Here is a 21,253-nt window from a genome sequence, read left to right as displayed (position 1 = left end):
ATGATGTTGACATTGTGGGAAGTGTATTATCATGTGTGTTGCATGTCATGTGTGATGTTGACATTGTGGGAAGTGTGTATCATGTCATGTAATTTGATGTTGACATTGTGGGAAGTGTGTATCATGTGCATGTCATGTGTGATGTTGACATTGTGGGAAGTGTGTATCATGTCATGTCGTGTGATGTTGACATTGTGGGAAGTGTGTGTATCATGTGGGTGTTGATGACATTGTGAAGTTGTACATTGTGGGAACATTGTGGGAAGTGTGTATCATGTCGTGTGATGTTGACATTGTGGGAAGTGTGTATCATGTCGTGTGATGTTGACATTGTGGGAAGTGTGTATCATGTCGTGTGATGTTGACATTGTGGGAAGTGTGTATCATGTCGTGTGATGAACGTCTGACATTGTTTGCAGACTTTACCCTCAGGCCCCGTTGACCACATTTATAAACATGCCGGGCAGCTTCCCTGTAATAAGATGAAGAACAGATTCGCCGACATATTTGCATGTGAGTAATGTGCGCCAGTTGTTTACAACCATATATGTGTATATATCCATAATACCCCAGTCCTCTTTACAGCTGTATATACATGTATCCATAATAACCCAGTCCTCTTTACAGTTGTATATATCCATAATACCCCAGTCCTCTTTACATTTGTATATAAATGTATCCATAATAACCCAGTCCTCTTTACAGTTGTATATATCCATAATACCACAGTCCTCTTTACATCTATATATATCCATAATACCACCGTCCTCTTTACATTTGTATATACATGTATCCATCATACCCCAGTCCTCTTAACAGTTGTATATATCCATAATACCCCAATCCTCTTTACAGCTATATATATCCATAATACCCCAATCCTCTTTACAGCTATATATATCCATAATACCCCAATCCTCTTTACAGCTATATATATCCATAATACCCCAGTCCTCTTTACAGCTATATATAGCCATAATACCCCAGTCCTCTTTACAGCTGTATATTTCCATAATACCCCAGTCCTCTTTACAGTTGTATATATCCATAATAGCCCCGTCCTCTTTACAGCTGTATATACATGTATCCATAATACCCCAGTCCTCTTTACAGCTATATATAGCCATAATACCCCAGTCCTCTTTACAGCTGTATATATCCATAATCCCCTCTTCCTCTTTACAGCTGTATAAATCCATAATACCCCAGTCCTCTTTACAGCTGTATATATCCATAATACCCCAGTCCTCTTTACAGTTGCATATATCCATAATACCCCAGTCCTCTTTACAGTTGCATATATCCATAATACCCTAGTCCTCTTTACAGCTATATATATCCTTAATACCCCAGTCCTCTTTACAGTTGCATATATCCATAATACCCCAGTCCTCTTTACAGTTGCATATATCCTTAATACCCCAGTCCTCTTTACAGTTGTATATAGTCATAATACCACATTCCTCTTTACAGTTACATATACATGTATCCATAATACCCAATTCCTCTTTACAGATATATATATCCATAATTCCCCAGTCCTCTTTACACCTATATACCGCCATAATACCACTGTCCTCTTTACAGCTATATATTGCCATAATACCACTGTCCTCTTTACAGCTATATATAGCCATAATACCCCAGTCCTCTTTACAGATATATATAGCCATTAAAGCCCAGTCCTCTTTACAGGTATATACAGCCATAATTCCACCGTCCTCTTTACGGCTATATATAGCCATAATACCACTGTCCTCTTTACAGCTATATATAGCCATAATACCACTGTCCTCTTTACAGCTATATATAGCCATAATACCACTGTCCTCTTTACAGCTATATATAGCCATAATACCAGCTATATACAGTCCACTGTCTTTTACAGCTATATATAGCCATAATACCACTGTCCCTCCTCTTTACAGCTATATATAGCCATAATACCACCGTCCTCTTTTACAGCTATATATAGCCATAATACCACTGTCCTCTTTACAGCTATATATATATACAGCCATAATACCACAGTCCTCTTTACAGCTATATATAGCCATAATTCCCCACTGTCCTCTTTACAGCTATATATAGCCATAATACCCCAGTCCTCTTTACAGCTATATATAGCCATAATACCCCAGTCCTCTTTACAGCTATATATAGCCATAATACCACAGTCCTCTTTACAGCTATATATAGCCATAATACCACAGTCCTCTTTACAGCTATATACAGCCATAATTCCACCGTCCTCTTTACAGCTATATATAGCCATAATACCACAGTCCTCTTTTACAGCTATATACAGCCATAATTCCACTCCTCTTTCCTCTTTTAATGCAGCTATATATAGCCATAATACCCCAGTCCTCTTTTACAGCTATATATAGCCATAATTCCACAGTCCTCTTTACAGCTATATATAGCCATAATACCACCATAGTCCCCAGTCTTCTTTACAGCTATATATATAACCATAATACCCATAATTAGTCCTCTTTACAGCTATATATAGCCATAATACCCCAGTCCTCTTTACAGCTATATATAGCCATATACCATAATTTACCATATATCCATAATGCCACTTTTTACAGCTATATATACAGCCATAATTCCACCGTCCCTCTTTTACAGCTATATATATCCATAATACCACAGTCCTCTTTACAGCTATATACAGCCATAATTCCACCGTCCTCTTTACAGCTATATATAGCCATAATACCCCAGTCCTCTTTACAGATATATATAGCCATAATACCACAGTCCTCTTTACAGCTATATATAGCCATAATACCACAGTCCTCTTTACAGCTATATACAGCCATAATTCCACCGTCCTCTTTACAGCTATATATAGCCATAATACCACAGTCCTCTTTACAGCTATATACAGCCATAATACCACAGTCCTCTTTACAGCTATATATAGCCATAATACCACAGTCCTCTTTACAGCTATATATAGCCATAATACCACCAGTCCTCTTTACAGCTATATATAGCCATAATACCACAGTCCTCTTTACAGCTATATATATAGCCATAATACCACCAGTCCTCTTTACAGCTATATATAGCCATAATACCACAGTCCTCTTTACAGCTATATATATAACCATAATACCACAGTCCTCTTTACAGCTATATATAGCTATAATGCCATATATACAGTCCTCTTTACAGCTATATATAGCCATAATATAATTCCCATAATGCACAGTCCTCTTTACAGCTATATATAGCCATAATACCCCAGTCCTCTTTACAGCTATATATAGCTATATATAACCATAATACCCCAGTCCTCTTTACGCTATATATACCAGATAATACAGCTATATATAGCCATAATACCACAGTCCTCTTTACAGCTATATACAGCCATAATTCCACCGTCCTCTTTACAGCTATATATAGCCATAATACCACAGTCCTCTTTACAGCTATATACAGCCATAATTCCACCATAATACCACAGTCCTATATTAATTCAGCCTCTTTACAGCTATATATAGCCATAATACCCCAGTCCTCTTTACAGATATATATAACCATAATACCCCAGTCCTCTTTACAGCTATATATAGCCATAATACCCCAGTCCTCTTTACAGCTATATACAGCCATAATTCCACCGTCCTCTTTACAGCTATATATATCCATAATACCACAGTCCTCTTTACAACTATATATATCCATAATACCACAGTCCGCTTTACAGTTGTGTGTAGCTATAACACCATGGGCTTCTTTACAGCTATATACAGCCATAATTCCACCGTCCTCTTTACAGCTATATATAGCCATAATACCACAGTCCTCTTTACAGCTATATACAGCCATAATTCCACCGTCCTCTTTACAGCTATATATATCCATAATACCACAGTCCTCTTTACAGATATATATAACCATAATACCCCAGTCCTCTTTACAGCTATATATAGCCATAATACCCCAGTCCTCTTTACAGCTATATACAGCCATAATTCCACCGTCCTCTTTACAGCTATATATATCCATAATACCACAGTCCTCTTTACAACTATATATATCCATAATACCACAGTCCGCTTTACAGTTGTGTGTAGCTATAATACCATGGGCTTCTTTACAGCTATATACAGCCATAATTCCACCGTCCTCTTTACAGCTATATATATCCATTATACCACAGTCCTCTTTACAACTATATATATCCATAATACCACAGTCCGCTTTACAGTTGTGTGTAGCTATAATACCATGGGCTTCTTTACAGCTGTTCTGTTAACATATATAAATACTCCTATATCTATCCTGATCTCAATATTTTCACCAGTGGCCTCGTTTGAAGCAACTCACATTCTTTGTTCTTATTTCAGACGACTGTTCCCGAGTTGTGTTACAGCGAGGCGATTCATCCGACTCTGACTACATCAATGCTAATTTTATAACTGTAGGTATATCAGTGTTTCATAACTGTGGGTTTCACTCACTAGGCAACTGCATGCATGACACTGCCAACACTAAACTATAAGCAGGTATAACACTTCAATCCCTTAAAACAAGTTTGTCTAAGTATGATTTCTTTTGAACAGAAAAGTCCATACCGGGAATGAGAAACTTTGTAGATGTACAACAATTTTAGAAAAGAGACACTATTATTATGAAGAAAATGGATGTAGAGAAATAGAATGTAAATTACAGCCTGATAACTGACCTTCTGTTTTATCTGACTATTTTACAAATGTGTGTATATAAAGCATACCACTAAAAATTTAAGAGCACCCGACCTTTTTTACCGTAGTTGATATGTCATATTTGGTTGGCATTGAAACACATTGTCCCCCAAATGCTGGTGTTTTGTAATTGGTTAACAAGTATATTCTGAGACAACATCAACCGGCTCGTGACTGATAATGTCCGGTGACGTAACATCCTTCTTAAGGCTCATATCGATGGTTATTGCCTTAGTTTCATGTTGTGTTATTACAAGTTTCATGACATCTTCATGCTGGTGACCTGTTTTCATGCAGGGCTACAATCACAAGCAGAGAGCTTACATAGCCGCACAAGGTACGAATGCCCCAGCACCAGGTGTCATTAAACTCTTTTATTAAAACTTCAGTTTCCTTTCATAAACCTTTCGGTGAGAAGGTAAATTATAGCGACTCAAGACAAATGTGATAAAAATATATTTTGGTTTGTTTATTTAAAACCCCAACAATATTTTCAGAAGATAAAACCCCCGTAATTACTAGTATATCATGTTGAATATTATTTTACAGTTGTATCCTGGTCTTTCGACCATTTAGACCCCAAACACGTTTATCTGTTAGGCTGAACACCTTTGGAACTTAACGTTATAAATTAGAAGACGATTAAGGATCTGAATGTATGTTTAATGTGTCGTTGATCTGGCAATGTCCAGGACCCAATGTCCAGTCTCTGGACGACTTCTGGTTGATGATCTGGCAGCAGGACGTCCGGTGTATTGTCATGCTGACCAACCTTCGAGAAAACAACAAGGTCAGTTGAAGCCAACATATGTACCTAACAGTCGAACATTGTGTTCTTCTAATGTTAGATTTGTAAATTTATATTATCGTCTTCGTTTTGAAAAGAGTCCCTCCCTTAACAATACTCGTTTATCTGGATCTGAATTCCATGGAAGCTCACATGCACAACCCATCATCAAGTTCTGAACTGACTCTCCAAAATAGAGTATATAAAAGATGCTTACACTCGTTCTCGTTAAATACCAATCTTACGACGCGAGTTCCGATCGTATGTGACCGAGCTTCCACGCCGGTGAGGAAGAGGTTAATGCTATTTACGGAGTCTATCTCGTCAAACTCATTCGCTTCGTACAGTCGGTGGGGCGGTGGGGTAGCCTAGTGTTTAAAGCGCTCGCTTGTTACGCCGAAGGCCTGGGTTCGATTCCCCACATAGATACAATGTGTGACGCCCATTTCTGGCGTCCCCTGCAGTGGTATTGCTAGAATGTTGATAAAAGCCCAACTTACTCACTCGTCTAGTTGGTATGTAAAGAAAATGAGTGTGATATTTTAAGTATTAGCGATTTGAATAACAAACTTCTATTTCGGAGGTTTCGTATTGACGAAACCGGTTTAAGAAAGAGGTTGCGGATTAGCATGAAGTTAAATTAGAAACGTTCATCACAGTCCATATATATTAACCATTGTTAAATTAGTAACGTTCATCACAGTCCATATATATTAACCAAAGTTAAATTAGTAACGTTCATTACAGTCCATATATGTTAACCAAAGTTAAATTAGTAACGTTCATCACAGTCCATATATTAACAAAAGTTAAATTAGTAACGTTCATCACAGTCCATATATGTTAACCAAAGTTAAATTAGTAACGTTCATCACCTGACCTAATGCTGTGATCATGATTTCCCAGTCAAACCGCTCGTATCGGGGGTCAACCCGGTACGACATAGGTCAACCTTGTCAGTCGTGTCGTTGTGTATATTCAGATCTGTTCTTTCTATTTGATGTTGAAATATAAACTTCAAATTTTGAAAAGCAGGAAATGGTTTTTCGGTGTTGATCTATTTGATACCGATATCGTGGTCGTGGTTTGCACCGTGCGTTTGCAGTGCTTCAGTGACAGCCCAGTAACGTTTGATAACTTTTGTCTGTAAAAGTCCACTTTACAAGCTTATACTTTCTTTGGTCATCGTGTCTGGAAAGTATGCCTTATACCGTTTTGCAATTGGCTCGCTTCATTCCCATCGGTATTATCCGCCAACTTTGGAGAAACCAGTATTGGAACCAGATGTGCTGGTATCACTAGTTCACGTGGCCATCACATTACATACTTCAGTCTAGCGGCGCACTTAACTCTCACATAAATGTTCGAAATTAAATTGAATATATCTATTATTATTTTTATTCATGTATTGAAGTCTGTTCTAAAAGTCTGTTCCAAGCCGATGACACTCCGTTATCTTCGGCGTCTTCAGGAAACAAAGCGATTAAATCAGTTCGTTCTGTATGTTCAACTAGTATCCCCTCATGGGTACAGGTAAGAGTGCGTGAGTATGGTTTTACGCCGCTTTAAGCAATATTCCAGTAATATCACGAGGTGGATCGGGGAGGGGATGGACTTCACACATTGTACCAATGTGGGGAATCGAATCCGGGTCTTCGGCGTGACGAGCCAACGCTTTAACCATTAGGCTACCCCACCGCCCCGTTACAGGTATGACCCTGCCATGGTTCAGTTGTATATGTGCTAAACATGTTGTTACTTTATTGCCAGAGGAAGTGTGAAAAGTACTGGCCCAATGAGGGATCACGTGAGAGGTACGGTGACGTCGACGTGTCCTGCACGTGCGAGGACGTCATGTCCACGTATGTGGTCAGATTTCTTCAGACAAGTCTCCATACGGTAACCAACAAACACTTGTAACATTTGTTACATTTGGGATGGCGCTTTCTCTGTAGAGTACAGTTTCAGTACTTTTATTGGGTTGAGTCCCATCCGGGATTCCTGCCACACTCTCAGAGTCTGGCACCATATTGAAAATGTTACATTTGACCACTTTCTAAATGGCAGTGTGTATACATACATTCATTGATGATATAGATCTGCATCAGTGAGTAAGCGCGTGTTTATGGTTATACTGTACGTCGCAGTCCAGTTACGTCGCTGGTTTGTTACCATCGTGACTTGGCAAATGACTGATATAATGAGCAATGACCAGGTTATCAAGTTACCATGACACATAATCAACCAACAAGGACAGCCCTCAAAGCGTTTTGCGGAACCAGGCTGGTAAGTTAATATATTATCCACAAAAAATATATATATATTTTATATGTACTCTTTTGAAAGACCAAAGAGACTCGTCGAATCGTCCAGTATCATTTTACAACGTGGCCAGACCATGGAGTGCCGTCAGCGCCCTCTCTCGTCCAGTTCTGGCAACAGGTGAAGGATGAGACGTCCTCCAACAGACCGCTGCTAGTGCACTGCAGGTAGGATTAACGTTACAGGCTAATACCCGGATATAATTGTTACATTCTGTGTGAGGAGAAATGTAATGAGCATTCACTAATCATCACCCTATATGTGTCACTTATAACAATGACTAGAGCGTTTCATCGAGACATGAGGGACCGTTCATAATTTGGGATGAGGGTGGTGGGGGTGGGTGTGGGTTGGGTTGGGGTCTCACCCATTTTGTTCTGGGGATGTAGGTAGGTCATCAGTTTTGTACACATGCACTCGGGGGTTGAGGTGGGGGTGGTGTCGCCAATTTTGTACATGATCTTATTTAAAATATAGCTAACAAATTATGGGTGGTGGGGGTGGTCATTGTTAGTATGTACATGACATGAAGGAGGTCACTTACTTTATTCATACATTTTAGGGGGGGTCATTCACATTGTACATGCTTCTCCATAAATACCATCATCAGTAGCCCCCCCCCCCCCTCCCCCCCTCGCCATAAATTATGACGTCCCTAACAAAGACTTAGTGATGTAATACTCAGAGTACTTTCACAGTACTATGACACTAATGACGAAGTTGACACAAGCAATCGGTTCCTAGGTGAGGAAGTCTTAGCTCGTACATTGCAACAACGCCAACACTACCAAATATCAGCACTAATAAATTATACTTATGTGTGTTCTCTCCAGCGCCGGGGTGGGCAGAACAGGGACGTTCATCGGCCTTGACGCATTGATGGAGAGATGCAAGGTGGAGAGCACCGTCAATGTCTTCAGCTTCGTCAGCTCCATGAGAGGCGAGAGAATAAGTACCGTGCAGACTCGGGTAATTACGTGCCACGCATGTCTCGTGAACCCGTGTCAGTTTTACACTACAGTACCGATACGAGTCTTCAGCGTGACGAGCGAACACTTTAACCATTAGGCTACCCCACCGCCCCTTATAATATGACCTGCTATTTGGAATGAAATGGCCCAGCTGGGTCACATACCAATTATAACCATGCTCGAGGTTTCACTCGAGGTAAAACACTTCCAGGACTTGTGTCTCACTTCTGTCTTCTTAAGTTTAGGTGTTGACAATTTCCTGGTTATCCTGCTAAAGGAGGCGTTGGCATCAATACAGAACGTCGGTGCAACAGAATACCCAGTGCTGTTTTTCCTCAGAAAAAAGGGTAATAGGGTACCGATAGGGTAATGGGCAAATAGCAGTGAAAATTCTGTGAATAGATCACTGAAAACCAGGCACAAATGAAGACTCGTATCCAGTTACTAGTAGTATAATCAGTTCTAATATTAAAGACTCAATACTCCAAATTTTCGTCCAATGTGACGGGTAGATAATGTAGTGTCAGGCGTCTTCTGTCCAATATGTCGCCAAGCGGAACAGTGTTTGCAGTTACCTTTAATATCTTATGTCCAACTTTCGTTAGAATTCTATAATATCAGGTCAAATACCGGGTTCGAATCCCACATGACTGTCAACCTTCTCTGACAATTATCTCTTGTCCACAGCGACAGTACACCTTCCTCCATCTGGTGTTGCTGGAAGCTCTCTACAGCGAAGGTACACATCGGCTCAGTGACGAGCTTGTTGCGGGAATACGCTGTGAGGAGGAACATATTTGTGAGGAATTTCAGGTATAATATTTGACTAGTAGGTGCACATGTTACCGATATCAAACTTGAGGGCAATTGATTATTGATTATCGAGGCGAGGACATACATTCCGGCCATACTGGTAATGTGACACGAATCTGCATTCCAGTCGCAACTACTCGCTTCTTTCCGTGACCTACAAGAATATTGGTACCATTCGTAACTACTCGTGTCATTCCGACAAGCCGGATGGCGACTCGTACCCTCTCGTGGTCATGTTCACGACTGGGCCTTGTCTATACAGGTACGAGTCTTGGTGTAGGTCACGGAAAAGGGCGAGTACTTACGAATGGACTCGTACCTGTATAGTACGCCATTATTGCCAGGAATCGTGGCAAACCAATCAAATCGCGCGTAGTAAAATGTGAAATAAGTTAAATAGTTTCTTTGCAATTATCGATATTCATTATTATATCCGTGATTATAAAATTATCTTGTTACATTTGTTAACGACAAAAGAAACTTACTTAAAGTGACTTTCGTGTTGTATTATATATTTCTAGGAGTAGCCATGTTTGGAAATTCTTAAGAGTTATCTTTCATTAGTCGTGAACATGGCCACGCGAGGGCTACGTGTCGCCATCCGTCTTGCCTGAATGACACGAGTAGTTACGAATGTCTGCATTCGTGACCCACTCGTGTTATTCCGGGACAAGCCGAATACTGGGGTTACGGAAAGGAGCGAGTGGCGACGAAGGACGAATCCACTGCTCCATCTTGTGACATGCTGATGACGTCATATATTCACTGCTAAGACATCTCAGAATTCAAGTAGAATAATAATGTCCAGGTTTATCTACACAATTCCTTTTACAAAATCTGTAATACCGTCATTTAGGGAATTAGGCCCTTTGGGAGCACTTTGAGGTTTTTTTTAAGATTCCCCCCCCCCTTTCCGACTCGAAATGCTGCACAGTACAATACATTATGACAAAGCCGGACACTTCGGTATTCGATTTTGACTCAACTAAACGATCTTGACACAAATGGATGACGATATGTCCGCACAAAACGGGGGTGTGGTCGAAGCAAATTCGTGAGATTCAGAGAAGTTGTCACTATGTGAAACTTACATCAATTTTGCTTCATTTCACACCAAGGTGAAACGCCGTGATATAACAGTAATACCACACCCTCTCTATACCACTGGTCTGTGAATACTCTATTGTAGCGTATACAGGAACTTGCAGAACTCAACAGGAATCCTGCTGAAGAAGATACAGGTAATTCTTTCTTCACCATTAAGGATACTGTTACTTTATCAAGATATCTTATTATACAATGTGAAATAGAAGCCTCCATTGTTTAGTAGATTTATTGCCAGAGCCTCATAACAAAAGACATTAATAGATTTGTTGATACCATTCCCGCCTAAACAAATAACAAGGTTGACTGGTTGTCTCGGGGTCTCCTTGTTAAAGTGTGACATGGTATCTCAGCTGGGTAGCACCTTTAAACCCGCATTTATCCAAACTAGTCCAAATCCAATTTCATCTCACCTAGAGTGAAATCAGCATATACAACTTTACAACGAGTACTCTGTTTCTGATAGAGTTATCTCCCCATAGTATATCTCTGCCGCTGTTACTATGATTTCCGCGTGACGACAGACAGCGCTTCAAATAACAAATAAGACATTTTGTTTATATGCCCTAAAGGCCCTGTTTGTGAGGTCATTTGATGAGATAAGCATGTTATAGACATTAATTCCATGGTGTATTCAGTTATAACATACAACATTAACTGTCACAGTTGATACAGTCCATGTCTTTATGTGTGGGATGTTTCCAAGACCAAATATATTATAATTTTCGTTGCCTCTCATCGTTTTATTTTCATTTTAAAATGAACATTATCTCTTTTGAGATTAAAACGACAATATGTACAGAAATAGTCAGAAAAAAGTTTTATGCTTTGGTGTTTCGTTGTGTTGTTTTCTTAACATTTTATGCTTTGATAATGATTTCGTTGTTTTCGTTTTTCTGAAAATTGACAGAAAACTGATATAGGTTGTAAGTATGTCACAAAACTTAATGAATTAGGTTTTGAATCCGACTTCTCGCAAAACATGACGTTCTTGTGCCAATGTTTCAGAGGCTGATGTTAAAGAAGTCTCCTATGTTCCGGTAAGTCCGTCTCAATCCCAAAAAACCCCCAACAAAAACAACTGCATGAAAAACGAAAAAACAAACAAACCCAAACAAACAACAAAAACACAAAACAGACAAAACAAAACAAAACAAAAAAAAACCAAACCCCGTAACACACGACACACATGTTCATGTAGCTATGTGAAGGTATGTTTATCATTGATTCTATGTTCTAGTCATATACAAGTGACGTTGAGTTCCTCGTGACGTCATCACTGCCCGGCGACGCAGCTACTCACGTGTGGTCAGTGGTGGATGAATACAAGGCTACACTTGTAATAGCTATTTGTGATGATGTAAGTGCACAGTAAGTAACTGGACCTTGTTGCTAATGTAGGTCTAGTTCTCCGTTTTATTCCGCGTTGACCACGACTGCTCCAATATAAACCACGATAGAATTATACGTCGTTCTCACAACTTGGGGTCCAGGTTTACAACAGGCCCCAGCACACTAGTTTCTGGATCGCCTGGTCAGGATCGATGGCTTCGTTGATTGTCATCCCGCTCCAGCCAGAACGTTGCGCAGATATCAGCACCTGGAGTGTCTGTCCCACACTTAGCTGGAATATTGCTGACTACATCCACTACAACATATACTGCTACTTCTACCACTACTACAGCATCTACTGCTGTTTCTGCCACTACTACAACATCTACTGCTACTACAACATCGAGTGTGACAACACTTGCCTCAATCTGGTTCCTTCATCACGTCTTCCTGTTGCAGATCGCTACTGGAGTCATCCCCAGCCCTATGGGCGAGACAATGTTGGATGACACTCTGCTGCTGACGTTGAAATCATCAAGCTCCATTTCAGCGCACGTGCTGCAAACAGACATAATCGCGGCGCTTGATGACGGCTCGGTAAGTGTTTGTATTTACCTTAGTACAGTTCCCACTACTTCAGTTTTGCCCCCAACAAACCGGTTCCCACTACCTAGGCCGGCTTGTCTCAGTTGGGATTCAACTTGCGCCCCAAAGAACACGAGTCTGATCCACCCTGTCCCGACAGAACAGGTTCCCACCATCTTAGGATTCTCTCTGACAGAACATATTCCCACCATCCTAGGATTCTCTCCGACAGACCAGGTTCCCACCATCCTAGGATTCTCTCCGACAGACCAGTTTCCCACCATCCTAGGATTCTCTCCGACAGAACAGGTTCCCACCATCCTAGGATTCTCCCCATCAGAACAGGTTCCCACCATCCTAGGATTCTCCCCGTCAGAGCAGGTTCCCACCATCCTAGGATTCTCCCCAACAGAACAGGTTCCAACCATTCTAGAATTCTCCCCAACAGAACAGGTTCCCACCTTCCTAGGATTCTCCCCAACAGAACATGTTCCCACAATCCTAGGATTCTCTCCGACAGAACAGGTTCCCACCACCCTAGGTTTCTCTCCATCAGAACAGGTTCCCACCACCATAGGATTCTCTCCGACAGAACAGGTTCCCACCACCATAAAATTCTCCCCGACAGAACAAGTTCAAACCATCATAGGATCCTCTCCGACAGAACAGGTTCCCACCACGCCAATCTTGTCCCCCATCCTAGGTTTCTCTCTGTCAGAACAGGTTCAAACCATCCTAGGATTCTCTCCGACTGAACAGATTCCCACCACCATAAGATTCTCCCCGACAGAACAGGTTCCCACCACCCTAGGTTTCTCTCCGTCAGAACAGGTTCAAACCATCTTAGGAATCTCTCTGACACAACAGGTTCCCACCATCCTAGGTTTTTCTCAGACAGAACAGGTTCCCACCACCATCAATTTCTCCCCGACAGAACAGGTTCAAACCACCCTAGGATCCTCTCGGACAGAACAGATTCCCACCACGCCAGCCTTGTCCCCCACCCTAGGTTTCTTTCCGCCAGAACAGGTTCAAACCATCCTAGGATTCTCTCCGACACAACAGGTTCCCACCACCCTAGGTTTCTCTCCGAAAGAACAGGTTCCCGTCATCCTAGGTCCCTCTCCGACAGAACAGGTTCCCAGTACCTTGGTTCCTCTCCAACAGAACAGGTTCCCACCACCCTAGGTTTCTCGCCGACACAACAGGTTCCCACCACCCTAGGTTTCTCTCCGAAAGAACAGGTTCCCGTCATCCTAGGTTCCTCTCCGACAGAACAGGTTCCCACTACCCTAGCGGGATTCACCAACAGACCAGCTGTCCTCTTCCCCGGGTGTGTTCCCAACTGAGTTTCCCATCAGAACAGGTTTGATGTGCGCCATTGGAATTCCGGTTAAGACAGGATCCTTACACCTCATTAGTCCCATTCACCGCATACGGCGTTTATACCCTGTGGGTGGTGTACTTGATTGGCCACATGAGATGGGCGTTTACGGTATAGCATGGCTTACTCTTTTCTTTTAACTATCTATATTCCTGCTACCATTGCGTTATGGTAAATATGCACACGAAAGTCAGCTCTTCATCAACTTGAAGCGTACAGAAAATCCCTGCTTCATCTCTCTATAATGTTTCAAGTGACCAGTGTGTATAAAAGAAATTGATACCACTCAATTGAGTTTTTCACACAGCATTCCGATGAAGAAGACCAACCGTGGGTGGTGACGTTGTTTTCTACGCCATCAGTGACGGACTCAATCAGCGACGTGCTGACGCTGGTTGAGAAGCTGGAGAACACTCGCAACATGGCTGCAGAAAGTATTATTGTATACAGCTGGTAGGTTACCTGTAAATACATTATTGTATATAGCTGGTAGGTTACCTGTATATACATTATTGTATATAGCTGGTAGGTTACCTGTATATACATTATTGTATATAGCTGGTAGGTTACCTGTATATACATTATTGTATATAGCTGGTAGGTTACCTGTATATACATTATTGTATATAGCTGGTAGGTTACCTGTATATACATTATTGTATACAGCTGGTAGGTTACCTGTATATACATTATTGCATACAGCTGGTAGGTTACCTGTATATACATTATTGTATACAGCTGGTAGGTTACCTGTATATACATTATTGTATACAGCTGGTAGGTTACCTGTATATACATTATTGTATACAGATGGTAGGTTACTTTCACTCGCATTCTTATATACAGCTGGAACTTTATCTGAAATCACATTGTTGCTTGGAACAAATATTGTTGTATACAGCTGGTACGTTACCTGTACACACATTATTATATACATTATTATATACAGCTGGTACGTTACGTGTACACACATCGTTATATACAGTTGGTATGTTACCTGTGCACACATCGTTATGAAGAGCTGGTACGTTACCTGCACACACATTATTATATACAGCTGGTACGTTACCTGTATATACATTATTGTATACTGCTGGTACGTTACCTGTACATACATTGTTATATACTGTAGGTACGTAACCTGTACACACATTGTTACATACAGATGATACGTTACCTGTACACACATCGTTATATACAGCTGGTACGTTACCTGTACATACACATTGTTATTGTATAGCTGGTACGTTACCTGTACATACATTATTATATACAGCTGGTACGTTACCTGTACTCACATTATTATATACAGCTGGTACGTTACCTGTACACACATTATTGTATACAGCTGGTACGTTACCTGTACATACATTATTATATACAGCTGGTACGTTACCTGTACATACATTATTATATACAGCTGGTACGTTACCTGTACATACATTGTTATATACAGCTGGTACTTTATCTGAAATCACATTGTTACTTGGAACAAATATTGTTATATACAGCTGGTACGTTACCTGTACACACATTATTATATACATTATTATATACAGCTGGTACGTTACGTGTACACACATCGTTATATACAGTTGGTATGTTACCTGTGCACACATCGTTATGAAGAGCTGGTACGTTACCTGTACACACATTATTATATACAGCTGGTACGTTACCTGTACACACATTGTTATATACAGCTGGTACGTTACCTGTACACACATTATTATATACTGCTGGTACGTTACCTGTACACACATTGTTATATACTGCTGGTACGTTACCTGTACATACATTGTTATATACAGCTGGTACGTTACCTGTACATACATTGTTATATACTGCTGGTACGTTACCTGTACACACATTGTTATATACTGCTGGTACGTTACCTGTACACACATTGTTATATACTGCTGGTACGTTACCTGTACACACATTGTTATATACAGCTGGTACGTTACCTGTACTCACATTATTATATACAGCTGGTACGTTACCTGTACACATATTATTATATACTGCTGGTACGTTACCTGTACACACATTGTTATATACTGCTGGTACGTTACCTGTACACATATTATTATATACTGCTGGTACGTTACCTGTACATACATTGTTATATACTGCTGGTACGTTACCTGTACACATATTATTATATACTGCTGGTACGTTACCTGTACACACATTGTTATATACTGCTGGTACGTTACCTGTACACATATTATTATATACTGCCGGTACGTTACCTGTACACATATTATTACATCCAGCTGGAACGTTACCTGTACACACATTGTTATATACAGCTGGCACGTTACCTGTACACATATTATTATATACAGCTGGTACGTTATCTGTACACACATTGTTATATACAGCTGCTACGTTACCTGTACAGATATTATTACATCCAGCTGGAACGTTACCTGTACACACATTGTTATATACAGCTGGTACGTTACCTGTGCACCCATTGTTATATACATACGTTACCTGTACACATATATATACAGCTGGTACGTTACCTGTACACACATTGTTATATACAGCTGGCACGTTACCTGTACACACATTGTTATATACAGCTGGTACGTTACCTGTACACACATTGTTATATACAGCTGGTACGTTACCTGTGCACACATTGTTATATATAGATGATACCATATCTGTACATATATTGTGATATACAGATGTACGTTACCTGTACACATATTGTCACATACAGCAGGTACGTTACCTGTACACACATTGTCATATACAGCTGGTTTGTTACCAGTACACAGCTATAGAATTTGTAACAGTACTGTGTATGCAGGGCTTGACTGAAACGTAACCCGTGGAGATCCGGGTTAGAATTGAATTCCAGGAACACATGCTTGTAGTAAGAGGCGACTAACGGGATCGGGTGGTCAGGTTCTCTGACTGGGTTGACACATGTCATCGTATCTAAATTGCGTAGATCGATGCTCATGCTGTTGATCACTAGATTCTCTGGTTCAGACTCTAATATTTATAGAGAACCGCCATATAGCTGGAATATTGCTGAGGGGCTAAACTACAAAGAAACAGAAACAAACTTGATGAAACGTAAACCACAGCTGTAGGCTGTATGGGTTACCAGGACAAGCATGCTGATGTGTCATCTCTGCCTTCAGTCCAGACAGCCACCCTGCCGTGTTGTTGTGCACCATCGTCAACGTCATCCAGCGACTTCAGCGACACTCGGGCGTGGACATATACCTCGCCGTGAGGGAGATGCAATCCGTCATACCGTCATACCACGTCTCACAGGTAGGAAGGAGGTCCGGAAAAGAAGATTGTGTTTGTAGTTGTTTGTAGTGATACTATCGCACACCTTCTACCACAATGTTCACTTCTTGTTTCAGGACGACTATAGGTTTCTCTACAAGCTCGCCTCTCAGTATGTTACCTCCACCAACATCTACGCCAACGCTTACGTATAGCGCCAGTCACTACCCTAACGTCGACGTCACTGGTTACACAGCCTTGCATACAGACATTATCAACAGTGGTGACAGTTGATACTCCATGTGCTGGCTTCAGTCAGTCCCATTAAGCCCAGCTCCATGGTGACCCACATGGTAGTTACTGGTGTAACTTGTTCCATTGTGACTTCTCTCGTCCTTTGTTTTTGATGGATACCATATTTAGTGATTCTTTAACACTTAATTCTGATGCAGTATTGATTGTGCAATGACCTGTTATGATCATACGAGAGAGAGAGAGAGAGAGAGAGAGAGAGAGAGAGAGAGAGAGAGAGAGAGAGAGAGAGAGAGAGAGAGAGAGAGAGAGAGAGAGAGAGAGAGAGAGAGAGAGAGAGAGAGAGAGAGAGAGAGAGAGAGAGAGAGAGAGAGAGAGAGAGAGAGAGAGAGAGGAGAGAGAGACAGAGAGAGACAGAGACAGAGAGAGAGAGAAGGGGTGGAGAGACTACCAAATAGAAATGACTGTATTCCTTCAGCACTGATGATTATGTATATATTAAATATCTTTCAGAATTACAGTGATGAGCTGAATAAAGATTATGCTCGTATGTCGCGTATGCTTTTTGAAAGAAGCTTTACCAATAAGAAAATAGTCCAGACTGTCAAGAGGTTAGTTGAAACAACGAGAAAATAATCGGTGCAACGATACATTTCGATTAAAAAGGATTTCTTTGGCAACAAAAGAGTCATCATGAGGCCTCCGTATCTATGAAACTCCAACTGTCTCGGGTGATATGTTGTTATTACCTAGTTTTAGGGCGACGTGGGCCAATAAGAGGCCTATTTGCGCCCAACACACTGACTTGATTTAATAAACAATCATAGGTGATTTCATCGCCAAAAGGAATCGTTTAGTTAAGATAAAAGAAACGACAACACTATTAATTTGGATAGATGTATACGTATGTCGAATAACCTCTGCTTTGTGTTACGGATTAAAAATCTTAAGTAATCACTTCCATTTCTGAAACATGAAATACTCATTCATTTAAAAAACAGTAGGTTCAGATGACAGAGTGTTAAAATGATTTAAAATCACAGAACTAAATCTGTCTAAGCCATTCAAGAGCCTGTCTAGATTACATCATATTTTCCAGATGACGAGACAAAATCTAAAACTGCCTGTTGCACAGACCCCTACATGATATTGGGAGACTGCTGTTTGTTATCTCCCTTACACGTTTGTCTGCTGGTGACTGTCCACTGTCGCGGTCAGTAGTTTAGTTTAGTTACTTTGTTGCGGTACAATGTTTGTATCGTCAACATTTTACCATCTGACTGAGATCTAAGACCAGTAATAGATGAAGGGACATCAGCTTTTGTAACAGTAGGCCATCTCCCAAAACGGGTTAAATAGATGTGTATAAGTATTAAACAGATGATTACTCTTGGTAAATAACGTGAAATGATGCATGCCCATTCCTCGTTCTCCGTACCCCCTCTCCCCCTCCCTCCACGAGCGGCATCGAGAAGCTCAATGTTTAACTGTTTTACAAGGTGTATGAAATGTTTTGGGACATTTTGGTTCAAACTGAATATATGCTTTTTTCTTTGAAATACACTGAACAAGGACGTGCTTTGTCGCAACACACTTGGGGGAATTCCATCACCCCAACCATTAGAACTAATCTAATCTGATCGCCTACTGCGGATATGATCAACACCTTATGGTGTCCTTAAGGTTGACTAACCGGATCGGTTGTTAGGCTCGCAGGCTTGGTTGATGCATCGTATTCATGATGTCAATAACTGGAATAACTAGCCTAGACTTTGAATACACAATGTCATTTACAAAGTGGTCAAATGTAACATATGTTATACTTGGGATTACACTTTCTCAATACAGTACAGATTCTAGTACTTTTGCTGGGTTGAGTCAGAACACAAAGTCGCCGCCTAACCCGCTCAGCCACCGCGACTTCCACAAAAATGGAAGTCGGACAACTGGTAGTCCAGACCACGGACCTTGTTATAGTCCAGACTCAATGATTTACCAACCACTGTCATATAGCTCGAATATTGCTCGCTGGTGCAGTAAACAACAAACAAATACATAAACAATGACAATGGGCGCCAGACTAAACCAAACAGCTTGTTTATTTCATAGTGATTCATAAACACAAGTATTATCATCGTATCGCATGGTGACAATCACTGGATTGTCTGGTCCAGACTCGATTTGTTTACAAACACGATCATACAGCTGTAATACTGCTGAAACAAACATATGCTCATGATATAGCCACAATTGTGCAATCGATGCGGCTCTCAACAGAGATTTTTTATGAATGTAGATAGGGTTTTGTCGTTTCTATTTCAGTAGCACCGGAGAGTAGATACATACATGTTACATATGCATACATAATACATGCACATGGTTGTCATTTGCAGGTTTTTATAAGTTTGGATAAGTAAAATACCTGATAAGTAAACAATTTTGGCGAGTCCCTTGAAATTTTACTTATCAGGTTTCCACTGTATATCCTTCTGAACAACGACCTTGAAATGCATTTGGAAGATGTACACATGTCAATGTTGTTTAGAAATAAAAAAACTAGTTATCCAGAAAGTCTGACTATAATATTGTACTTCCTGTCAAGATCACATAGTAGTTTGGTTTAACTGTATGACGTGTGTTACAGTGTGGTTGGACAGTAGTAGGTGAATATCAGGGTGTGGGAATGGGTAGAAAGCATGCAAGGTGGTATGAGGAGGCTAGTGTGGCAAGAAAAGCATGCAAGGTGTGAGGTTTGATTATATTAGGCAGAGTGCAAGGGTTGGTGAGTGCAGTCATGAAAGTTGTCTGATGAGGATGGCTGTATTTGCACGGTGCCTGGTCTGATTTCATGGCTGCCCGGAACCTGTGCCGGACCGTATAAAAGGCAGTATCTGTGTGGTAACCTCGCCTTGTGTGTAAGAGGCAGATCAGTATGATGTCCTCGACCTGTAAAAGGTGGCGTCTGTGTTGCCTCCTCATGTATCTGACCAGCGAAACATCGTCAGGATGGCTGACCGTGAGAGAGATAGAGGTTGTCATGACCTTATGCTATGTGAGAAGAGCTACAACTATGATTGAACTTTATCATCAGTGAGCATTCAGTCCCATTCCGTGTTTGATACACGTGGTGTACGCTCTGTACAATGTAAAATAGTTGTACTATACAAATGTAGTGTTCTATTGGGTTAGGTTTTTTTTGTGTGTGTGTGTGTGTGTAAAGGGTATATACAGGAGTGATTGTGTGCTACTATTATGTTTGGTGATGAATGCGGTATGCATGAAGGGTGATTTGGGGTTTGATTTTGGGGAAATGGTTTTGTTTCCATTATATATATAAGTTTTGTAATAAATTTCATTTATTACATTTCTGCCTTTGCCTTATTCATCTCGTATTGTGACACTTCCCAACATCTAAAATGCCCCTCAAATGCTGATGTTCTGGTAAACAAATGGTAGAATTCCTTCTTGATACAAAGTGATGTGTATATATGTTTTGTGGTTAAGAGGGAAATTATACAGAGAGATGTCAAATTTACTCATATTGTTGATTTTGCTATGGATATAATACCACATGCTCCATATATTTGTTTTTTCAGTTTAACATACTGCCTGCGACATATGCGCAGCCAACAGGACTACGTTGTCGGGGATATAAGTAGTGTTTTTCAGATCATTAATTCCATTTCTAAATTTTACTGACTAATTTCTCTGGGAT

General features: G+C 40.6%; 1 protein-coding gene across 3 annotated transcripts in view; it reads left to right on the top strand.

Moving 5' to 3' along the window:
- LOC124288599 (receptor-type tyrosine-protein phosphatase alpha-like) overlaps window positions 1–17,845 on the top strand; it is a 70,146-nt gene extending 52,301 nt beyond the window's left edge. For 2 of the 3 annotated variants that reach the window (XM_046725152.1, XM_046725151.1), the window contains 15 exons: window positions 420–513; window positions 4,371–4,444; window positions 5,025–5,064; window positions 5,420–5,517; window positions 7,285–7,419; window positions 7,858–8,003; window positions 8,670–8,805; window positions 9,495–9,620; window positions 10,810–10,861; window positions 11,733–11,764; window positions 11,965–12,084; window positions 12,516–12,653; window positions 14,333–14,478; window positions 17,193–17,328; window positions 17,424–17,845. In XM_046725152.1, coding sequence (XP_046581108.1) covers window positions 420–513; window positions 4,371–4,444; window positions 5,025–5,064; window positions 5,420–5,517; window positions 7,285–7,419; window positions 7,858–8,003; window positions 8,670–8,805; window positions 9,495–9,620; window positions 10,810–10,861; window positions 11,733–11,764; window positions 11,965–12,084; window positions 12,516–12,653; window positions 14,333–14,478; window positions 17,193–17,328; window positions 17,424–17,501 — 1,551 coding nt within the window. In that variant the 3' untranslated portion in view covers window positions 17,502–17,845. The remainder of the gene's footprint in view (window positions 1–419; window positions 514–4,370; window positions 4,445–5,024; window positions 5,065–5,419; window positions 5,518–7,284; window positions 7,420–7,857; window positions 8,004–8,669; window positions 8,806–9,494; window positions 9,621–10,809; window positions 10,862–11,732; window positions 11,765–11,964; window positions 12,085–12,515; window positions 12,654–14,332; window positions 14,479–17,192; window positions 17,329–17,423) is intronic. The other variant, XM_046725150.1, reaches the window with a different exon arrangement.
- The last annotated feature ends 3,408 nt before the right edge of the window (window positions 17,846–21,253 follow it).

This window comes from Haliotis rubra, unplaced genomic scaffold, assembly GCF_003918875.1.
Source record: "Haliotis rubra isolate DU_JTF1 unplaced genomic scaffold, ASM391887v1 Scf420, whole genome shotgun sequence".
Taxonomy (NCBI): Eukaryota; Metazoa; Mollusca; class Gastropoda; order Lepetellida; family Haliotidae; genus Haliotis; species Haliotis rubra.
This window is presented reverse-complemented; position numbering and strand designations above follow the sequence as displayed.